Genomic DNA, 23,456 nt, shown 5'->3' with positions numbered 1-23,456 from the left:
TCCACCTGACTAACCAAACCATCCCACCAGGCGCCTTTCAGGTGAGTCCTGTGCCTTATTTATGTCTGTATCCCACAGTTTAATGAACGAATGAACACATTCTAACTTGACTATTCAAGAGAATAAAAGTATTATTAAAGACTCAGAAAAATAAAATATAGGTGGGGGCTGGGGGAGTAAGCAAACTGTAGGGGCCAAGGAAAAATTCCCCTTTCACCCTCCAAAGGTTTGCTGAAAATCAACTGACAAAAGACAGATTAATAGGAAAAAACACATACAAATTTATTTGATCATAGTTTTACACTACATGGGAGCCTTCAGAAGACCCAAAGATACAGGGGAAAGTGGGCATTTTTACACTCGAGTATCAACAAAGTATGAACAGCTATGTAGAAATATGACTGAATAACAGGGGTGCGATCTAAGGAAAATAGACTGAGTGGGGAAACCCAGCAAGGCCTCCCTGTCTAGATTCTTCTTGGCCTCTCTGAGCATTCGTCCTTTTCTCTGGGTATGTAGGGCAGGACCCTCTCTGGAATGAGGATCTTACGACCTACAATCACACAAGGTAGGTCAGATAATTTCACTATGGCCACTTTTTACACAGAAAGGCTGAAACAATCTGAATACAGAGCATGAAGGGATATTTTGATAATTCTTAGAGGTATCCAAATTGTTACTCAGCAAAAAAACAGATCTCTTTCTAGGAGGGCATTCTGCTGCTAACAAATATGATATTCTTTGTATTTTTTCCCCAAAAAGAATTTGAGATTTGGGATTTAAGTTTATCTTTAGTTCCTCTACGCAATTCCGACCTACAGGGTCAGTGGTTACTGTAGATAAGAACAGACCCATCCTCTTGATGCCCCCAGAGCAGGGGTGGAGGGTGGTTGGAAAGTGGCCAGAACTGGGTGAGCACACCCTAGAGGCCTCCTCCTCCTCCCTATTCAGTTACTCCCCCTTTCTATTCCATGTCTGGGAAGCCTTCCAGCTGGGAGCAGCGACAGCCTCCATTCCCCCAGACTCTGCCTCCCACCCCCGGGAGAGGTAGTGTTGGGAGAATGCCCTCCTAGAAAAAGACTTGGGTTTTGCTCCTTAGAAGCCCTGGAATAGCTTTGGCCAGAATTCCATATCTCCCATTAGAACCTCTCCTTTGCATCCTTTGTTAACCTCCAAGTCTACTTGCTGAAAACGCCCATGAAGAAGTAACAAGGACTTTGTTCCTAGTGTGCCAGGTTTGGGCACCAGTGCTGTAGTGGCTTTCTCTGCTGCTCCTTGTGCATCAGCAGACAGATGTGGTTCACATAGGAAGAAAGATTAATGTAGGCAAAGATTTGCTCTTTCTTCAGCAGCCCTGGAAAGACGGTGGCCTGGGTGATTCACCACTCCTTCCTCACATCCTTGATTTTATTTGAACTGAGCTCGAGATGCTCCTCCCACCCTTTTCCTCTTGGAAGCCAAACCCCTTTGTAATCTGTATAAGGTCCACACCCCAGGAGCTGAGTGATTGCAGAAACTGGCCTTCCATCTCTCTCAGACACCAAGCTGCAGATCCAGGTAAGCAGCCCAAGAGGTGTTCTCATGTGCCGCTTCTGCTTCAGGGTTGGAGAGGAGGGAGCTAGGGCCAGTCCACAGCACTGAGAAAGCTTGGATGATGCTAGCGCTGAAAAAATGTGGCCCAGGCAAACATCAGCTGGGGGCAGACGGGTCCGGGTGGAACGTGCAGGCTGCAGAGCATCCATGGGACTGGAGAAGAAGGAGCCCCCAAGTTGGGGGAGGCCAGCATTTCTCTTCGGAATACAATGGAAGCTTTTATGATGCCAGTGTCAGGCACTGGCCTGAGTTCCCTTATGCTGTAAGACAACAAGGCTCTGTCACCCATGGTCCTGGATGTCGGGGATACAATTTGGTTCATGATTTATTCAAACTGATGTTTTGATGAGCCATTTGAGCACTGGGTACAAATGTATTTTGGATCCAAGGAACTCCAGTATTCAAACATAGTAACTGACAGGATTTTAGGTCACTTCATAGGTCACCACCTAGAGGGGAGGAAGACCTCGCTTTGGAGAGTGGGAATAAAACCCTCGTGGAGAAGGGTACACGTGAGTGTCTCATTACACGAAAAACCTCAGGAAGTGGGATGGACGTCTTTCTGGCTGACTGAAACAAAAACTGTAAACCAGGGAAGCCATAGGTGGGAGCTGGAGTTCTTTTTCTAAGAGGGCTCTTTTCCTTCTCTCTCCTTTTCTCAATTAGGCTTTGCCGGGAAAGTGAGGCCACCATGGCTCTGGAGAAATCTCTTGTCCTGCTCCCTCTACTTGTCCTGATACTGCTGGTGCTGTGCTGGGTCCAGCCTTCCCTGGGCAAGGAATCCCGGGCCAAGAAATTCCAGCGGCAGCACATGGACTCAGGCAGTTCCCCCAACAGCAACTCCACCTACTGCAACCAAATGATGAGGCGCCGGAATATGACACAGGGGCGGTGCAAACCAGTGAACACCTTTGTGCACGAGCCCCTGGTAGATGTCCAGAATGTCTGTTTCCAGGAAAAGGTCACCTGCAAGAACGGGCAGGGCAACTGCTACAAGAGCAACTCCAGCATGCACATCACAGACTGCCGCCTGACACACGGCTCCAGGTACCCCAACTGTGCATACCGGACCAGCCCGAAGGAGAGACACATCATTGTGGCCTGTGAAGGGAGCCCATATGTGCCAGTCCACTTTGATGCTTCTGTGGAGGACTCCACCTAAGGTCAGAGCAGCGAGATACCCCACCTCCCTCAACCTCATCCTCTCCACAGCTGCCTCTTCCCTCTTCCTTCCCTGCTGTGAAAGAAGTAACTACAGTTAGGGCTCCTATTCAACACACACACACTTCCCTTTCCAGAGTCCCATCCCTGCGTGATTTTGGGAGTGGAGAGTGGGTTGTGAGGTGGGCCCCATGTTAACCCCTCCACTCTTTCTTTCAATAAAACAGTTGCAAACACCTGATTTCTGAAGCGGTTCTGTCTAGGTACTGTTCCTGGCATTGCCTTCCAGCAAGGGGTAAGAACTGTAAATCTGATTCACTTTGGAAAACGGTGAATGAAGTAATTAAATGCCTTCCCTTCTGACTTGGATTTTAGTGGCTTGAGAAAATTCCTTTCCTTGTAGATTCCTTGATGCCAAACATAAAACTGTTAAGCGTGGGCTGTTTTAGACAAAGGGGAGCTACAGCCTGGGACACTGCCATGCAGGGTGAACTGACAGAGGGGTGAAGCTCAAATACAATCATTCTCTGGCACAGAAGGAAGGTGAGTGTGACCTCAGGAAGATCCTGCTTAGCCTCAGGGTGGGGAAGAGGACTCAATGAAATTATGATCCTAAATTTCCATTTTCCTTTTTTTTTTTTTGAGTGAGCGATTACTAAATCAGAAAAATGGGCACCTCTTAGTTGGAAAGCCAGAACCTTACATTTTAGAGCTAGAAGTGACTTTGGAGAGCACGGAATTGAGGGATAGCAAGTAGATTTCAGTTTGTGTACCAACTCTAATTGGAAGTGCTGGTCGGGCGCGGTGGCTCACACCTATAATCCCAGCACTTTGGGAGGTTGAGGCAGGTGGATCACCTGAGGTCAGGAGTTCAAGACCAGCCTGGCCAGCATGGTGAAACCCCATCTCTACTAAAAATACAAACAGTAGTGGGGCGTGGTGGCGGGTGCCTGTAATCCAGCTACTAGGGAGGCTGAGGCAGGAGAATCACTTGAACCTGGGAGGCGGAGGTTGCAGTGAGCTGAGATGGTGCCGCTTCACTCCAGCCTGGGCAATAAGAGTGAAACTCTGTCTCAAAAAAAAAAAGGAAGTGCCTACCCAAAATGCTGTAGAAAAAAATTCTAGACAGCGATGTGGTTGAACAACAGCCTCTATCGAAGGCACGAGAGGGGGAAGGGTGTGTGTGCCACACATTTGCCATTCCTGACCAAATGTGACCCCTGCCTTTCCAGTGACTTGCACATGGCTTGTTGCTAGTTAGTGGTACAGCTGGGACTACACCCTAGGTTTCCTGACTTCCAAGCCATTGTTCTAACTCAGGAAGAAAGCTCCCCTCCTCACTAAGTGCCGTGGAGCGGTAGCTCTCTCCCAGAGCTTGCTGGTGGGCTCTCACAGGCTCCCAGTGTTCTTAGCCTATGAGTCCACTCCATTCTTGGCAACCCTTCCTGACAGCCACTGAAAGACTACCTTTGGCATCTGTCAACACTTAACCTGGGAGGCAGAGGTTGCAGTGAGCTGACATCGGGCCACTGCATTCCAGCCTGAGTGACAGAGCAAGATTCCATCTCGCGGGGTCGGGGGTGGGGAAGCTTGCCATATAAAGAATACTTTCTGCAGGGCCTGTGCGGAGATCCACTGTCTTGTGGCTGCCTGAGACATGGCTTCTATTTGTAAGTCCCTATTAAATGTTTCTTTCTGAGAAACTGAACTTGTCATGAAGTGGGATTTAAGGAACCAGAGAGACCAGATGGCGTGCAGGAGGGTGTTTATTTTAAGGTGTACACTGGCCCAGCGGACTTGTGTCCTAAAAGGCTGAGCCCAGAACAAAGAAAATGAGTCCCTTTTAAGCATTTTGAGGCGGGAACTAAGTGAAGCAGGCTTACAGAAGCGAGAACAAAAGGCTGCTGTGACACTTTTGTAACATGTCTTACATCTCTGTGAGAACTTGGTTTGCAGCTTATGCTTATCTGTCTGGTGACCTTGCAGCTGTGCAGGGAAGAAAGAAACAGGAGTTTACAGAGCCTACAAAATATGTGGAGGATAGATATGGTTAATGTCAGGGGGGCTACTTCAATTCTTTTCAGCCTTGGTTAATACAGCAGTTCATTCGATGAGCTATTGTTATTTCTCTTACTATTACGTATGCTATGATTCTGTTATTTTCTTAGTTTCCTACTTCAGTCAAGCCCTTTTTTTGGCCTCTCATCTCCCTCAGCCCTTGGGGGCACGTTGGCATAGATCTGCTCACTGCAGAAGAAGGAAGGAGGAAGCAGGAGAAACCAAACCGGCCACACCTTGTTGTTGAACTTCTGGCCTCCAGTGAGAAAATGAATTTCTGGCTGGGCATGCTGCCTCACGCCTGTAACCCCAGCACTTTGGGAGGCTGAGGCAGAGGATTGCTTGAGCTCAGGAGTTCAAGAACAGCCTGGGCAATATAGTGAGACCCCTGTCTCTACAAAAAATGTTAAAAAAAATTAGCCAGGCAAGGTTGCAAACACCTATAGTCCCAGCTACTTGGGAGGCAGAGATGGAGGATCACTTGAGCCTGGGGGGTCGAGGCTGCACTCCAGCCTGGGCAAAAATGAGACCCTGCCTCAAAATTTTAAAAAATAAATAAATAAATACATCTCCATCATTTGAGCCGCCCATTTTGTTATGGCAGCCCTAGCAAATGAATACAGCCTCTACCCAATTCTTCCACTTCTCTTGGATTGCATCTGTAGCTGCCCTGACACATCCCTATGGCGGGCTGGTCTAAATTAGGTGCCACAGTGGTGGGGATGGGGTGGCTGTGGGGTGAATAGAAGTGTGTGTGGGGACAAATGAACATCTACTTCCTGGGACAGCTGGATGGAGTGGAGGGACTTTAGAAACTGTTAACAGGTCTTAGGGAACTGGCCCTGCCTCCCTTCTGAGGCTGCTGTAAGGGGGAAAAAAAAAGTAGGGGCATGAAAGCCCTTGGCAAGATGTGAAGTGAGGCAGCCTTTGTGAATGCTTGGTCAGTTGTGTACCGCCAGCTAGTTAGTGTGCAACAGCCCTCACGCTTCCTCTGCAACTTCTCCCCTGCCATCAGCTGAGCTTTCATGTTCTCAGTTCATGTTCTCAGTTCAGGAGTGTTCATGTTCTCAGTTACTCTTGGAATACGATTCAATTCAGAAATTCCCAATGTACTATTAATGAACATAGAGAGACGGATATACTATTCTACCCAAAAAAATCTGCCCTTTTAAAATCCAGGGAATGTCTGGACATACACATTCTTAAGTCAAAGGAACATTTTTCTAGCATTTGTGAAAGAAGGAGTGAATGATTGGAGGTTGGAGGGAGTGCAGTAGTTACAAAGATTGGCTTATTTTTTATGGCTCTAGCCTGGATTTTAAAAACCTGAGACAGGATAACAACTCCAAGTGCCTGTTGGACTTCTGTAAAATGGAAATATTCATAACACTTAATTAGAAGTACTGTGGTGAAGATAACATTCAGAGAAAGCATAGCGTTCAGCGTTCTGTGGACACTCAGAAAGTTAGCCACCATCACCGAGGCATGTGCTATGGTGTTTTGGAGCCTTGGCTCTGGAGTGAAACAGACCTGTTTCACACTTCACTGTGCCTTTTGGGAGTAGTGTGGCAGCAGGCAGGGAATGTAACTGTTTTAACATCAGGTTCCCTATGGAAAAAATCATGATAATCATGGTATCGACTTCAGAGATTTGTTGAGGATTAGTTGAGGTCACATATAAAAAATATTTAGGATAATGTTTGTACATAATAAAAGCTATTGCTCTTAGAATCAAGAATCATACATCCTATTCTATCGCTTGCATGCAACCAATCAAGACTGGGGACAGAGCTGACAATGTCTCACTACAGTTTTCTGTATTTATAATTCAAGGGGCCAACATATGATCTTTGTTTGTTTGAGGGCCTCAGATGAAAGAGGGGCCAGGAACATTAGAACTGGAACTCATAGGAGTATGAATTCTACCATCCCAAGAGAGGGGATAACCAGAGATCTAGAAAGCACAGAAGATCGGGCAGAGACGGTAGAAAGGCCTAAACTTGATTTCAAGAACCAACTCTCAAAAGAGTGAGTATAAAACCAGTGTATACACCAAGTACGGTCATGTGTTGCTGAATGATGGGGATACAATGTGTCACTGAGTGACTTCATCATTGTTGGGAACCTTATAGACTATATTACCTAAAACTAGACAGTATAGCTTGCTCTACATCTAGGCTATATGGTATAAGCTATTGCTCCTAGGTTACAAACCTGTTCAGCAGTTTACTGTACTGAATACTATAGGCAATTGTAACACAATGGTAAATATTTGTGTATGTCAACGTAGATAAGTTACAGTAAAAATATGGTATAAAAGGTAAAAAATGGTACACCTCTGTAAGACACTTATGTGTGGAGCTTATAGAATTAGAAGCTGCGGCCAGGTGCAGTGGCTCACGCCTGTAATCCCAGCACTTTGGGAGGCCGAGGTGGGTGGATCATGAGGTCAGGAGTTCAAGACCAGCCTGACCAACATGGTGAAACCCCGTCTCTACTAAAAATACAAAAATTAGCTGGGCGTGGTGGTGCGCGCTGGTAATCCCAGCTACTCAGGAGGCTGAGGCAGGAGAATCACTTGAACCTGGGAGGCAGAGGTTGCAGTGAGCCGAGATCGTACCACTGCACTCCATCCTGGGTGACAGAGCAAGACTTGGTCTCAAAAAAACAAAATTAGAAGTTGCTCTGGGTGAGTGGTGAGTGATTGTGCAGGCCTAGGACATTGCTGTGCATTACTGTAGACTTTATAAACACTGTAACATTAGGGCACACTGAACTTATGAAAAAATTTTCTTTCTTCAATAATAAATTAACCTTAGCTTACTGTAACTTTTAAACTTTATATATTTTTAAATAAAAAGAATTTTGACTCTTTTATAATAACACGCAGCTTAAAACACATTATACAGCTGTACAAAAATGTTTTCTTTATATCCTTATTCTATAGCTTTCTTCTTCTTCTTTTTTTTTTTTTTTTTTTTTGAGACAGGGTCTCGGTCTCTTGCCCAGGCTGGAGAGCAGTGGCACAATCTTGGCTCACGGCAACCTCTGCCTCCCCACCTCAGCCTCCTGAGTAGCTGGAACTACAGGCACGTTGTCACCATGCCAGCTAAGTTTTGTATATTTTGTAGAGACAGGGTCTCACCATGTTGCTCAGGCTTATCTGGTTTTTTTTTTTTTCTATTTAAAAAAATTTTTAAACTTTTTTGTTAAAACTAAGACACAGGCTGGTTGCGGTGGCTCACACCTGTAATCCGAGCACTTTGGGAGGCCGAGGCGGGTGGATCACCTGAGGTCAGGAGCTTGAGACCAGCCTGACCAACATGGCCAAACCCTGTCTCTATTAAAAATACAAAAATTAGCTGGGCGTGGTGGCACATGCCTGTAATCTCAGTTACTTGGGAGGCTGAGGCAGGAGAATTGCTCGAACCCAGGAGGCAGAGGTTGCAGTGAGCTGAGATCACGCCATTGCACTCCAGCCTGGGAGAGAAGAGTGAAACTCCATCTCAAAAAAACACAACAACAACAACAACAAAAAACCTAAGACACAAACACACATATTAGCATAGGGCTACATGGGGTTAGAATCATCAATATCACTGTCTTTCACCTCCATATCTTGTGCCACTGGAAGATCTACAGGGGCAATAACACAAGGAGCTATCATCCCCTACAACAATGCCTTCTTCTGGAATACCTCCTGAAGGGCCTGCCTGAGGTTGTTTTACAGTCAACTTTATATATATATATGTAATATTATATATATGTGTGTGTATGTGTATGTGTATATATATGTGTATATATATGTGTGTATATACACACACACACACACACATATATGTATATATACATGAAATGTAACATAACATTTTCTTTTTTTTTTTTTTGAGTTGCTCTGTCACCCAGGCTGGGATGCAGTGGCATGATCTTGGCTCACTGTAACCTCCACCTCCTGGATTCAAGCGATTCTCCTGCCTCAGCCTCCTGAGTAGCTGGGACTACAGGCACACACCACTATGCCCAGCTAATTTTTGTAGTTTTAGTAGAGATGGAGTTTCACCAAGTTGGCCAGGCTGGTCTCAAACTCCTGACCTCAGGTGATCCACCGGCCTTAGCCTCCCAAAAGGCTGGGATTATAGGTGTGAAGTACTGCGCCCAGCCTAACATAACATTTTCTAAGTAACATTTGGGTCAAAGAAGAAATCAAAAGAAAAATTAAAATATATACAATATATAAAAAATTGGGTGATGGTAATAAAGTACAATTTAAGAGAAAGTTTTGTGAAAGTTGTCAGAATCAAAACGGAGTCACTAATGTTAAAGAAACCCTGACAAGGCTAGGTGCAGTGGTTCACACCTGTAATCTTAACACTTTGGGTGGCCAAGGTGGGCGGATCACTTGAGGCCAGGAGTGCCAGACCAGCCTAGACAAAATGGTGAAACCCCATCTCTACTAAAAAAAAAAAAAAAAAAAAAATTAGCTGTGTTTGGTGGCACACAGCTGTAATCCCAGCCGCTTGGGAAGCTGAGGCACAGGAATCACTTAAACCCAGGAGGCAGAGGTTACAGTGAGTCAAAACTGCACAGCTGCACTCCAGCCCGGGTGACAGAGTGAGACTCTTTCTCAGAAAAACAAACAACAACAACAACAACAACAAAAATCCTGACAAATAGAGCTGGGGAAAGCTAAGAAGGGAGAATTCTTATGCTTGTAGGCCTGGTAATTATCACAGAAGATCTCAAAAACCACCATCTTACATAAAGGCCATTGCAACATCATCTAAAAAATATTTCTGCAAGGATATTTACTCAACAACTGCCTATCCAACCTCAAATTGGTGTCATCCTTGTTAGTGATCTTTGTAGCCAAGGATAATCATTTCAAAACAATTTTGTAATCCTCTTCATTTTTCTTTTAAAAACCTTTGTCTTCCTTTACCTCCCTGAATACGCACATAGTTTACTATGGCACATGTATTCTCACTGCAATACTTTATTCCCAAATAAATATCTTTTTCTTTTAAAGACCCTCTCTCTGTTTGTTACTTAGGTTAAAAGGTTTTGTCGCTAAATACCTATATTAGAAAAGTGGAAGAATCTCAAATTATGATCTTAGGCTCCTCCTTAAGAAAATAGAAAAAGATAAAATTTAACCCAAAGGAAGCAGAAAGAAATCAATAAAGATCAGGGCAGAAATCAAAGAAATAAGAAACAGAAAAATGATACAGGAATTTAATAAAACCAAATCCTGTTTCTTTGAGAAGATCAACAAAATTGCTAAACCTTTCATTAAGCTGAGGAGAAAAGAAAGATGTCACAAACAACCAATATCAGAAATGACAGATGACTTTCCTACAGATTACACAGGTAGCGAAAAGATAATAGGAGAATATGATGAACAACTTTATGTCAATAAATTTAAAAACTTCAATAAAATGGACAAGTAATTAAGAGACACAAATTTCCAAAGCTCACTTAAAAAATAGGTAACCTGAAGAGCCATAGATCTATTTAAGCAATTAAATTTGCAGTTGAAAACCTTTCCACAAAGAAAACTTTATGCTTGACTGGTGAAGTTTGTTAAACATTTAAGAAAGCCATGTTAATTCTATACAAACTACTCCAGAAGAAAAAGTTTTCCAACTAATTCTCTGATGTCACTCAAGACAAATTATCCAGAGACATTTAGAAGAAAACTACAGACCAATAGTTCTCATAAATGTAACTCTAAACAAAATTTTAGCTGTTTGAACCTAACAATGTATAAAAAGAATAATATATCACGACCAAGTGGGGTTTATTCCAGGAACAAATGTTGATGTAATTTTTCACGTCAATCAATATAATTCATCATACTAACAAACTAAAAAAAAAAAACCATTTGATGTTCTCAGCAGACACATAAAGAGCATTTGACAAAACCCCACATTCATTTCTGATAAAAGCTGTCAGCACACTAATAATGGAAGGGAAATTCTCAACCTTTAGGGTATTTGCTATGGGCTAAATGTTTATATCGTTCCAAAGTTTATACATGTAAACTCTGATCCCCAGTGTGTTAATACTTGGAGATGGGGCCTTTGGGCAGTAATTAGGTCATAAGGATAGAGCTCTCATCATGAGATTAGTGCCCTGATAAAAAGAGACATGAGGGAGAAGACCACTATCCCTCTGAAATGTGAGGAGAGAGCAAGGTGTCCCACTGCAAACCAGGGAGTGGGTCTTCACCAGGAGCCAAACTGGCTGATGTCTTGATCTTGAACTTCATAGCCTTCAGAACTTTGAGAAATAAATGTTTGTTGTTTAAACCACCCAGTCTATGGTATTTTTGTTACAGCAGCCTGAACTAAATAAGACATCATCTACAGAAACCCTACAGTTAACATTATACTCAATCTTTGTTTTCCTATCAGACCCCTAAGGAGCTGTCTTAGTCTAGTTCATGCTACTATAACAGGATGCTGGCCAGCTGCAGTGGCTCACGCCTGTAATCCCAGCACTTTGGGAGGCTGAGGTGGGCAGATCACCTGAGGTTGGGAGTTTGAGACCAGCCTGACCAACATGGAGAAACCCTGTCTCTACTAAAAAACAAAATTAGCCAGGCGAGGTGGTGCATGCCTGTGATCCCAGCTACTGGGGAGGCTGAGACAGGAGAATCACCTGAACCCAGGAAGCGGAGGTTGTGGTGAGCTGAGATCGTGCCATTGCACTCCAGCCTGGGTAACAAGAGTGAAACTCTGTCTCAAAAAACAAACAAACAAACAAACAAACAGACCAGGAAGCCACAAACTGAGTAATTAATAATAAACAGAACTTTATTGACTCACAGTTCTGGATGCTGGGAAGTCCAATATCAAAGTGCCAGCATCTAGCAAGGGCCTTCTTGCTGCATCATCACATGGCGGAAGGGCAAAAGAAGAGCAAGAGAGAGATAAAAGGGGGCTGAACTTGTCCTTTTGTAAGGAACCCACTCCTGCAATAATAGCATTAATCTATTCAGGACTGAGCCCTCATGGCCTAATCACCTCTTAAAGATCCCACCTCTTAATACTTTTACACTGGCAATTACCTTTCAACATGAACTGGGGAGGGGACAAACATATAGGAGGAGCACTTTTAGATATTTTTCTTCCTAACCGCTCCATCCATCCTATGAAATTAAATACTATGAAATGAGTTTTGTTGAGCAGGGTTGATTTTGAAGGACGACAAACCATTGTAATATCTATGATTTTTTTACCCCTCAAGAAATAATTTTTTTTTTTTTTTGAGACAGATCTCACTCTGTTGCCCAGCTTGGAGTGTAGTGATGCGATCTCATCTCACTGCAACCTCCATCTCCCGAATTCAGGCAATTCTCCTATCTCAGCCTTCTGAGTAGCTGGGATTACAGGTGCCCGCCACCATACTTGGCTCATTTTTGTATTTTTGGTAGCGACGGGGTTTCACCATGTTTGCCAGGCTGGTCTTGAACTCATGACCTCAGGTGATCTGCCCGCCTCGGCGTCCCAAAGTGTTATGATTACAGGCATGAGCCACTGTGCCTGGCCAAAAAATAATTTTTGCCCCTCAGGGGCACTGTCGCTTCCATAGAAAAAGCCTGTACTAAATAATCCTCAAACCCCACCTCCAAGATTTTCTTGTTTATTTTGACTATATATCTTCACCACAAAATAGTCAACTGCTTCCTTTTGCCAACGGGAGAAATTTTGAACGCCTGGGCCTAATAATTAATGACACTGTTTGAAAGAGAAGTCAAGTTAAAAATACATCAGTTACGTTTTGCAAAATACCTCACCAATTCTCCACAAAGCTGTCACGGTCATCAAAGAAAGTTTAATTTGAGAAACTGTCATAGCCAAAGGAGCCTAAGGAAACATTACAATTAAATGTAATGTGGTGTCCTGAATAGAATTCTGGAACAGAAAAAGGACATTAGGTAAAAACTAAGGAAATCTGAATAAAGTAAGGACTCTAGTTAATAACAATTTTAAAAAACCACCCAAACCCTCCCCCTCCTCACTTTGTCCTTGGTAGTGAGCACTCCAGGACTTTCTCAGGGAGCACAACTTTGATTAAAATAGCAGCTGGAACATAGCGTTAGTGGGATTCCACACACCTTGAGCAAGACCCTGTCCTGAGACCTTGGCTTAACTTATCAACTGCAACTGTTGTTAAGTGCTATAAAACACGACCACGAGAAGAAGAAAAAAGAACATTTCCGCATTTGCGGTACAAACTGTAAGTGGGACCATAGGCAGTTATGTTGCTGAATGTTTCCCTTCCAAGATTTGTGTGAGAGATTTTTCTTCCTTGGCACTTTTTGTTATAAATGAAGGAAAAGTTTTGAGTTTTTAATTCAACTAGATCTGATTTCAAATCACAGGTAGGCCTTTTACTAATTTTGTTATTTGGGGAAGATTCTGAACCTCAGTTTCTTCATCTATGAACTGATAATAATAACTGCCTTGAAATGGTATTGATTCTTCACATATCAAATTGAAATGGGAAAAGTTCCCTTATCCCCCTCCCAGGGCTTACTTCTTTGGTGCCCTGCTGCTCATATCCTAGGAGGAGCACGCAGATGGGCAGGTCGTGGGGCTCTGATCCCACAGCAGTGTCTAGGGTTCAGTGTTTACAGCTCTTGAGGCCCCAGTGGGTGTGTGTTACAGTGCACTCTTTCAGTTTAGCTGTCCACAGGTGGCTTGTGTTAATCAGCTCAATTAGATCCTCTGCCTTATCGCAAGGACAGAGGGCTTTCAGTATCCCGGGGTTCTTGTCTTAGTGTACTGGAAAAATTGGATCACGTGTGGGCTTGGAGGATGGGTGCAAGGTTTCTTATTGAGTGGTGGTAGCTCTCAGCAGATGAATGGTGAGCCGGAAGAGGGATAGAGTGGGAAGGTGGTTTTCCCCTGGAGTCAGACTGCCCAGCACCAAATTCCCCTCGGTGTCCATGTTGTTCCACCGGTGGATGGCATGGCAGCATCTGCTGGTGTCTGCTGGTGTCTACCGGTGTGTTCTCCCGCCAGCATGCTCCTCTCAAAATCTAGCAGCTCGTGTGTTCTTCCAGTGGCGTGATCCTCTCGACATCCAGCCGCTTCTGTCTGTGCCCACTAGGGTCTTGGGGTTTTTATAGGCCAGGATGGGGACATGGTGGGCCAGGGTGTTCTTGGAAAATGCAACATTTGGGCACAAAAACAGAAATGCCTGTCCTCACCTAGGTGGGTGGGCACAGGCCTGGAGGTGGAGCCCTAGCCAGGGACCCACCCTTCTCTACCCAGCACTTCCTTGCCCCCTCCTGTCTCAAAATCAAGTGGCATCATTTCTTCAGAGAAGTCATTCCTGACCCTCTAAACTTACTCATATTCCTTCTTAATGGTCTCATAACTCTGTATACACTTTCTTTCTAGAATTGATTCAAATTGAGTGATTATTGGGTTAATATCTATTTCCCCTACTAGACCCCAAATTCCATGAAAACAAAGACCATGACTCTTTGTCCATAATTATATGAGTAGCTCTCAATGCAGCCTGGGCACATAATTGTCACATAGTAAATTTTTGAATGAATAAATGAATAATGATTAAATGATATATAGAGAATCTACAGCTGTCTTAAAAACACTGGGCTGTCTTGAGACATCTTACTGATTGAAGAGAACCAAGTATTTTATGGCTTGTTTCTTGAGAGGGCTGTCAACTAGCTCGGGACCAACTCTGATATAAATTATGTAGTGGCAATCTGAGTGACCCATAAAGGGCAAATATTTGATGAAAGACATAAAAATAAAGTAGTAAGTAGAATAAAATATAATTCTTTAAAAAAGTGTTGTTATATAATTTGTAAGCTTCTTTGGGCCTTAATGTAAAAGAGAAAGGGAAAGGGCTTTGTGTCTGAATTCAAGCTCTGCCAATTATAAGTGCCACCTATAAATATGACCTCATTTAAATACCTTCATCTCCTGAAGACTATTCAATATTTACAAAATGAAGATAAGTATGCTCATTAAAGTTAATGTGTACATTAAGGACATCAAGTTACATAAACCACTTAGAATCGAGTTGAGCAAACAGTGGCATTTACTAATTCCTACATTCAGCAAATATTTCTTAAAAACCTACTAGCACCAGGCATTGTGCTAGAAACTGAGGATTTGCTGTTGCTGTTGTTTTTGGAACTGAGGATGTAATGACACTGATAACATCTGTGGTCGTTTTTGTTTTTTCCTCCAGAACAATAATGGAATAATGGTGGGCTATTTTTTTCTTTTTAAAAAAACACTGTGCTATTTCATAGCCATCGGATTGGCAAAAATGTAGGAGTATAACCGTGTCATGTTTTGCTACAGATGGAATATAGAAAAACAAAATCTCATATACCATAGTTTCTGCTGAATATGAAATTGTACAATCAATGCTTCAGTTGCTATACTGGTGTAACAAATTAATTCAAAACTTGGTAACATAAAACAATCATTTATTATGCTCCCAGTGGGTCAGAAATTCAGATGAATCACAGCGAGGGCAGCCTGACTCTGTTTCAATGACTGGGACCGCAACTGGAAGACTCAAAGGCTGGGAGCTGCAATCATTTGAGAGTTCACTCACCCACATGTTGGGTGGTTGACGCTGGCTGAAACTTTAACTAGAACTGTTGACTGAAATATCTATAGAAGGCCTCTCCAGGTAGCATTCATGTTCTCACAGTGTGAAGATTGCGTCCAAGGGTGAGTGTCCCACGACAGAGAGGATAAGCCAAAGCAGAAGCTGTAGCACCTTTGCTGATCTAGTCTTGAAGGTCAGGCAGTGTCACTTTCACTGCATTCTAGTCATTAGAAGTGAGTTCTCAAGACTAACTCATACTCAAGGAAAGGGAACATAGAGCCTATTTTAGATAGAGAAGAGCCAGTGTTACAATGTAAAAAGAACATGTAGAATGGGATGTGTTGGCATGGACATTTTGTTTTTGTTTTTGTTTTTGAGACAGAATCTTGCTCTGTCACCCAGGTTGGAGTGCAGTGGTGCGATCTTGGCTCACTGCAGCCTCCACCTCCCAGGTTCAAGCGGTTCTCCTGCCTCAGCCTCCTGAGTAGCAGGGACTACAGGCGTGTGCCAACATGCCCGGCAAATTTTTGTACTTTTAGTAGAGACGGGGTTTCACCATGTTAGCCATAGTCTCAAACTCCTGACCTCAAGTGATCCGCCCACCTCAGCCTCCCAAAGTGCTGGGATTACAGATATGAGTGAGCCACTGTGCCTGGCTGTGTGGACATTTTGGAAAATACAATTGGCTACAACTAGTTTGAAGAAAATATGGCAATATTTGGTAAAATTGAACACGAATATGGCTTAGCAACTCCACATCTGGACATATCTTAGTGAAAATTTACCACATGTGCACACAGAGAAATGTACAAAGATATTCATTGCAACATTGCTTGTTAGAGTGAAAATTTGGAAACATCCTAAATATCCACCAGAAGACTGATAAATAAATGGTGGTATACTAATACAAAGGGGAAAATAATGAATCAATAAAAATAAAGGAACAACAAATACACATTTTAATATTGATGAGTCTTGGAAACACTGCTGGGTGAAAAAAACTAGTTGCAGAATGATATGTACCTTATGATAGTATTTGTACAAATGTATTAAAATTGCACACTGAAACACTACATTTTGCTTATGAATGTATTATACTTGAAGAGTATAAAAAATAGGACTTAATATACCCCAAATGTATGATTTCATCTGAGAAGAGTTAAGAAGAATGATGAGAGAGGAATAAAATGGACCCCAATGTTTTTATATTTTATTTATTTTAAAATATTAAGCAAATGAAACACTTAATATTTATTTCTTTTGCATGCCACTAGTATATTGTATTTATCTGGATTGTTTAATTTTTGAAAAGTAAATAATCCCGTTAAAAATGAAGTGAACTCATTAGAAAGAGCAAGGGAAAAACTTGACAAAATCCATCAAGTATGAACAGCCCCCAAAGACTTCCCATCCCCACGAGCTTCTGCTTCTACTCCTTGTGAGGCTCTTTGGCTCTGCTATTGCCATCCCTACACCTGGGTTTTTGTGGGGTTTTTTTGCAATCTTGACTCAAATGTGGACAAACACTTTCTTGTTTTTATTAGCATTGTCTAGATAAAACGGCATTTTCAAAAATAACTTTACAAATTAAAAAGATGACTTGAATATTCACAGTATCAAAAGAATCAATAAAATCAGTTTTAGATTGTATAATTTCTTTTCAGATGGAATTAATTAAAATATCCACCTAACTCACTAAGTAAAGCTGTAAAAGTGGTTTAATGTTTTTACCGGTCCCACATCCTCCGGTCTTAAAATAAACTTTCCTTTATTCCTCAAGAGTACATTGTTATTCAATTTATGTTTCCACACTGTGTGGTTAAAGAAAAAGTATTGAATTGTCTATCTAGCCCATTTTCTCTGAGAACTATGACGTCTCTAACCAGGGTTAACTCACCTGGAACCAGTCCTGGCCCCAAGATAACACTACAAACATGAGTCCTGAAGCTCCTTAGGGCTTCCTGTGCTGGAGGGAAGCGTTGAGGGTGGGAGAAAGCCCCAAAGGAGAGAAAGAGAATAGGATCCCATGCGGATCTCAGGCCAGGCACTACCAGCCTGGGCTGACTGCAGCCGCTGATGAGAGACTTAGAAAATGTTGAGAAGGGTATTCCAAGATGCAAGGGGGTGCCTGAGGAACAGGCGAGGCCGGAGACCCCATTTGGCCAGCCCTAAGGGCAGCTCTCTCTAACCCTCTCTTCTGCATGGTCCACAAGAAAGGCTCCTGGAAGCTATTTTTTGCAATATGGTTCTGTCCGAGTGGTCATGTCTGATCTATGTGATCAGTCAGAATCCCTTCAAAAATAAATGATATTTAAGAGAAAATTAGAAAGTAAGATGGAAAGGGATGACTGTCTACTTACTGTGTGAAAAAGAAAAGCAGAGGAAATGAGTACATTTCAGAAAAAGACTGAAACAGGGCACAGAAAGGAATATTAAGAATTCATTACGGTCGGGTGCGGTGGCTCACGCCTGTAATCCCAGCACTTTGGGAGGTCGAGGCGGGCAGATCACCAGGTCAGGAGATCGAGACGATCCTGGCCAACACGGTGAAACCCCGTTCCTACTAAAAATGCAGAAAATTAGCCGGGCTTGGTGGTGGGCGCCTGTAGTCCCAGCTCTTCGGGAAGCTGAGGCGGGAGAATGGCGTGAACCCGGGAGGCGGAGCTTGCAGTGAGCCGAGATCCCGCTCCAGCCTGGGCGACAGAGTGAGACTCCGTCTCAAAAACGAACGAACAAGCAAACAAAATTCGTTACTTTCCTGAGGCCCCAGTTCAAAATTCTCAGTCTACCAAGTGTCGTCCTTCCTACTGAATTCCAGCCACCTGCCTCAGCCACAGCCAAAGGACAAGATCCATTGAATAGTCTAGAAGACCAGGAATCAACACACACTTTGTCCTATAAAGGACCAGACAGGAAATATTTCACTTTTGTGGAACACATAGGGTCTGTGTCACTTCCTCTCCTTCTTCTTCCTCTTCTTCCCCTTCCTTCTCCTCCCTCACATCTCTACTCTTTCCTTCTTCCTGTTCTTCCCCCCCCCCTTTTCCTCCTCCTTTTTCTTCTCCCCCTAAAAAAGTAAAAATCGGCCAAGCACGGTGGCTCACGCCTGTGATCCCAGCACTTTGGGAGGCCAAGGCGGGTGAATCACCTGAGGTCAGGAGTTCCAGACCAGCCTGACCAACATGGTGAAATCCCGTCTCTACTAAAAATACAAAAATTAGGCCGGGCGCCGTGGCTCACGCCTGTAATCCCGGCACTTTGGGAGGCCAAGGCGGGTGGATCACGAGGTCAGGAGATCAAGATCACGGTGAAACCCCGTCTCTACAAAAAATACAAAAAATTAGCCGGGCGGGGTGGCGGGCGCCTGTAGTCCCAGCTACTCTGGAGGCTGAGGCAGGAGAATGGCGTGAATCCGGGAGGCGGAGCTTGCAGTGAACTGAGATCGCGCCACTGCACTCCAGCCCGGGCGACAGAGCGAGACTCCGTCTCAAAAAAAAAAAGAAAAAAAGAAAAATTAGCTGGGCGTGGTGGCGGGTAATCCCAGCTACTCAGGCGGCTGAGACAGGAGAGTCGCTTGAATCCAGGAGGTGGAGGTTGCAGTGAGCCGAGATCGAGGCATTGCAGTCCAGCCTGGGTGGCAGAGCCAAACTCCATCTCAAAAAAAAAAAAAAAAAAAAAGTAAAAACCACACTACTCCAGGCAGTATAAAATAGGCGCGGCCGGCCCGAGGTCTGCAGATGTAGTTTGCTTACCCCTGCATCAACAGTTGTTACCAATATTTGCTGCCCATTACAATTACATGGGGATCTTTAACAAACATCCATTAGAGCCCAGGTCTCACCCCAGATATACATACATTTAATTGTTCATTAAATGTTCATAAAATTTATTTAGTAGATCCAGTCATTGGTATTTTTCTAAAAGCTCCCAGGTGAATCTAATATGAAGCCAGAGTTGAGAGCTGCTGGAACATCTGCTGAATTCACTTCTAAGCTTTGCCTGCTTTGGGATCATTCTGTATATTCTAGGGATATGTCTAAGTGAACTTCTTAGCAATTATGTATTGAACTTCTTCTGCAATACATAACTGCATGTAGAAAAAATAAATCTATGAGAGATTCCATGCCAGTCTATTCCACTTGTTTAGAACTAACACCTAAAAGTTTGGGCATAATAGATTGTTGAAAAGTTACCCTCATTGTTGCCTTTTCCTTGATCAGCAACAAAAAGTGACTGTAATTGTTGTTGGGGATAGGTTTGTCATGGGAGGGTGAGGAAGAGTAGGTATTGTTGCTGCAAATCTCTTCAAAAGATGGCACTCATTATATTTTTGTTTTCAACCATTTGTTACAAAATATTTGCAGTATTTTAGACCTCACAATTTATTTCACTAATTTTAAGTAATATTTCATGTTCCCTAATGTTTCTGACAGTTGAAAAATTTTTGCAGCACAGATGTATTCAATCCATGAGATACCTTTACTATATAAATAACAATAGCATGAGCAATTGAGTTGTTTGGTTTTACTAGGTTACCTTTAAGAATCTCTGGCAATTTCCAGGTAATGTTCATATAAATCCATTCAACCCCTTTCCCTTCAGATGCTGCTACTTTCCTATACTTGTTCATACCAAACATGAGCACAGATTCTCCCTGCCATTCCACCACACTTTACATGAAGACTCTGAGACAATAAAATGTAAATGCAACACAGCTTAAAGCTGAATACAACTGAAAGCTGCTTTGAGTTAGAGCACTTAAGTCCCACTGTAGGATTCCCTCTATAAGGTACCCACCTTCTTAGGTGCCATATAGCCCTGGCCTGCTAATCTCTTCCCAATGGGAGGGCCCTTGATCAGTCATCACCCTGGAATCCAGGCTCCTGAAACCTCATATTCCATTCTTTGTTCCTAAGATATGACATAAATATGTAGCGTAAAGGAAGGTGAGCTGAGTTAGCATATCTATTAAACTAATAGTCTGGTTTGGAAAGACTCATTTGCAGCACAGGTAATGGATACACTACAATATGTAGCCTTTTCAAACTTCATTGTCTTTGGCTGCTACTTGAAGACTCATCACTGTACAAAGCACTTGGGATTTACACTGGCCCACTAGCCCAATGACTCTAGAGGTTGACAAGGAAACTGAAGTTCCTTCTGTGAAATGACTTAGTTCAGGTTCTGTTCCAAAACCCCAATATTTCTGTGGTATTTCAGTATTTACACAGGACTAGAATGTTTTTAGTTTCCTAGTGCTTTTTTCTCTTTCTTTCTTTCCTTTTTTTTTTTTTTTTTTTTTTGAGATGGAGTTTTGCTCTGTCACCCAGGCTGGAATGCAGTGGTGCAATCTCGGCTCACTGCAGCCTCTGCCTCCCAGGTTCAAGCGATTCTCTTGCCTCAGGCTCCTGATTAGCTGGAATTACAGGCTCCTGCCACCATGTCCGGCTAATTTTTTGTATTTTTAGTAGAGATGGGGTTTCACCACATTGGCCAGGCTGGTCTCAAACTCTTAGCCTCAAGTCATCTGCCTGCCTCAGCCTCCCAAAGTGCTGGGATTACAGGTGTGAGCCACTGCATCCGGTCTTCTGGTGCTTTTCTCTTTTTCTTTTTTTATTTTTGAGATGGGAGTCTCACTCTGTTGCCCAGGCTAGAGTGCAGTGGCGCAATATTTGCTCACTGCAACTTCCACCTCCTGGGTTCAAGCGATTCTCCTGCCTCAGCCTCCCAAGTAGCTGGGATTATAGGCACCGCCACCACGCCCAACTAATTTTTTTGTATCTTTAGTAGAGATAGCGTTTCACCATGTTGGCCAGGCTGGTCTTGAACTCCTGGCCTCAGATGATCCACCTGCCTCAGCCTCCCAAAGTGCTGGGATTACAGGCGTGAGCCACCACGACAAGCCTAGTGCTTTTTTCTTGATCTATGCTTTCTATTTATCCACTTCAATAAATAATAGAGCATTGACCCTAAGGTTACTACAATGGATTATTATCCCTATCACTACTACTATCACCTTATATTTAAAACATTATCTGATTATAAACAGAAACAAATAGAAAAGACATAGGATCCTTCAGTTGCCAGTGACAGAATCTATGTGTGAATTATCATCAACTGTCTTTAAGGTATCAGTACTACCTCCAATTAAGCATAGACAATGGTTTCCAGGGGAATATATAAAGTCATAAGCAGAGTTTGAAGAAATGCTCCAAAGTCCCAAACGCTCTCCTTTCTTGTGGGCAAGGAAGTGGGGCCCCAAGGAGGCCTCAAAAGTTTTCTAGGGACTTAAAGTCAAAACAGTGTTACTTTGAGTACCAGTAAACAATGCTTTGAAAGTGGATCTCAAACACACACTCATTAGAATGCAGCAGGAAGTGGTTTTATTGCTGTGAACACAGGGCAATAAAGCTTGGCAAAAGTTTCACGGTTAGAAATCTGAATCTTTCTTTGCTCTCTTCCCTATTCCCTTCTCTCGAAAAGTACAGAACTACAAAGCAGAAAATAATCTTATTTCTTTTTGTCTCAACTCTGGTCTGGCATCCTAGGCACTCTAATTCTCCCAACACCTTTCTTCTTTCTTCTATGGGAACAAGAAATCAACAAAAGAAAAGAAAACGTGGATGCAATTGTAACAGAAGCTATGTCAAATGAAAGGAAACACAGTGGATGCCTTAGACAATACTATCTAAGTGTACAGGAACCAACTTGTAGCGGGGGTCGCTCTTCTGAGGTGGATCACAGGCAACAACGAAGAATTTGTACTGGGCAGCAGCACTATAGCGGCACTGGGGATACTTTCCTGAAATGAGTCTGCAGTCAGTCATGTTGACAGGCTTTGAGCTCTGGTGGCAGTTGTGCCTACGATTTTTGCAGACAATGCTGAGCAAATCACAGACAGCAGCCACATTCTGGAAAGAGTCATGCAGAAAGGTATTTTGATGCTTACAGTGCTGGGTATAATTGTTGATGCCACTCATTGCCCTGTTGCATTGGAGAGGACTTGGCTGTATATGCTGAATTTCAAACCAGTGAGCCTTGGTGAGACGCTTAGGCCAAGCATGAAGTGGACACACTGGTCCCCATAGAACGAGCAACAATAAAAGAAGAGGAAAGCGTAGCATCATCTTTTCTGTGTAGAAAGAGAGAAGATAATTATAGTAGGAGAAGCAGTAAGAGCAAAATTTTTAATCATAACTATTTAGATTTTTATTTTGCCTTTTAAGATTTTATAGCTCCCTTTTAAAAACCATCTTCTTTCTCACAGAGTCTCACAATTCTATAAAGAACCTGAAGCCCAGGAAACAGAAATATGACCTCTCCTTTGATTGGCATATCCCATTTTCTTTCACCAGTACTCATGCATTTGATGGCTGTCATATCAGAAACAGTTTCTTCCCTCTTCCCTCCTAAAATATTTACCCTCTGTCTGACCACTACCTCCCAGCCGTCTTTACTGCTCTACTCGCTCCACCCCTGAGGCCTTCTTTCTTACCTGGTCTCAGTGTTGGGGCTCCTGCTGAGAATAGAGGCTGTGATTAGTCCAAAGCTCAGAAGCTGTTGTCTGCCTTTCTTCTCTAACCCTTCCAGCCCTGTGTGTGTAGGGAAGGGGAAGAAATATTCTGAGCTTTCAGAAAGAGAATCCTAGGGTTTGGCAGATTAACTTCTTGTGCAGAGTCTGGATTAAACTCTTAGACTTTCACACCTGTTCTTTAAAACAGTATCATTATCACATGTATACAGGAAGGCTAAGCCAACTTAAAGAAACAACATGACTGAAAACTCAGTTTTGAGGAACTGATCACTTCCTGATATGGAATGAGTGCTTCCTGCCTCATCTGAGGCTTCAGTGTTTTTTTTTTTTGAAGCTTTATGATTCCTGTTTCTTAAGAGAAAATATGTCACATAAATATGATATAATACCTTCCACATACTTGGTAATGTTGTAAGTTCCTACAACAGATGTGAATAAATTATTCATTTATGCATATACTTATTGGGCCAGGTACTGGGCTACACAAATTCAGGAGCTCATGATT

The 23,456-nt window shown here is 42.9% G+C and overlaps 2 protein-coding genes across 4 annotated transcripts; one reads left to right on the top strand and one right to left on the bottom strand.

Moving 5' to 3' along the window:
• The first annotated feature begins 1,309 nt into the window (after positions 1 to 1,309).
• Positions 1,310 to 2,995, top strand: RNASE1 (ribonuclease A family member 1, pancreatic). Of its 3 annotated transcripts, XM_063715270.1 has the most exons (3): positions 1,493 to 1,557; positions 2,035 to 2,105; positions 2,260 to 2,995. In XM_063715270.1, exon 3 carries the CDS (start codon positions 2,285 to 2,287, stop codon positions 2,753 to 2,755), a length of 471 nt encoding a protein of 156 aa, XP_063571340.1. In that variant the 5' UTR covers positions 1,493 to 1,557; positions 2,035 to 2,105; positions 2,260 to 2,284; the 3' UTR covers positions 2,756 to 2,995.
• Positions 2,996 to 21,783: 18,788 nt separating this feature from the next.
• RNASE6 (ribonuclease A family member k6) lies at positions 21,784 to 23,210 on the bottom strand. Its single transcript, XM_063715320.1, has 2 exons — positions 22,913 to 23,210; positions 21,784 to 22,549 (listed from the first exon to the last, which is right to left on the bottom strand). Exon 2 carries the CDS (start codon positions 22,542 to 22,544, stop codon positions 22,092 to 22,094), a length of 453 nt encoding a protein of 150 aa, XP_063571390.1. The 5' UTR covers positions 22,545 to 22,549; positions 22,913 to 23,210; the 3' UTR covers positions 21,784 to 22,091.
• Positions 23,211 to 23,456: the final 246 nt, after the last annotated feature.

The sequence above is a fragment of the Pongo abelii genome, chromosome 15 (genome assembly GCF_028885655.2).
Source record: "Pongo abelii isolate AG06213 chromosome 15, NHGRI_mPonAbe1-v2.0_pri, whole genome shotgun sequence".
NCBI classification, from domain to species: Eukaryota; Metazoa; Chordata; class Mammalia; order Primates; family Hominidae; genus Pongo; species Pongo abelii.
The sequence above is the reverse complement of the archived record's forward strand: the minus strand, read 5'-3'. Positions and strand labels throughout refer to the sequence as shown.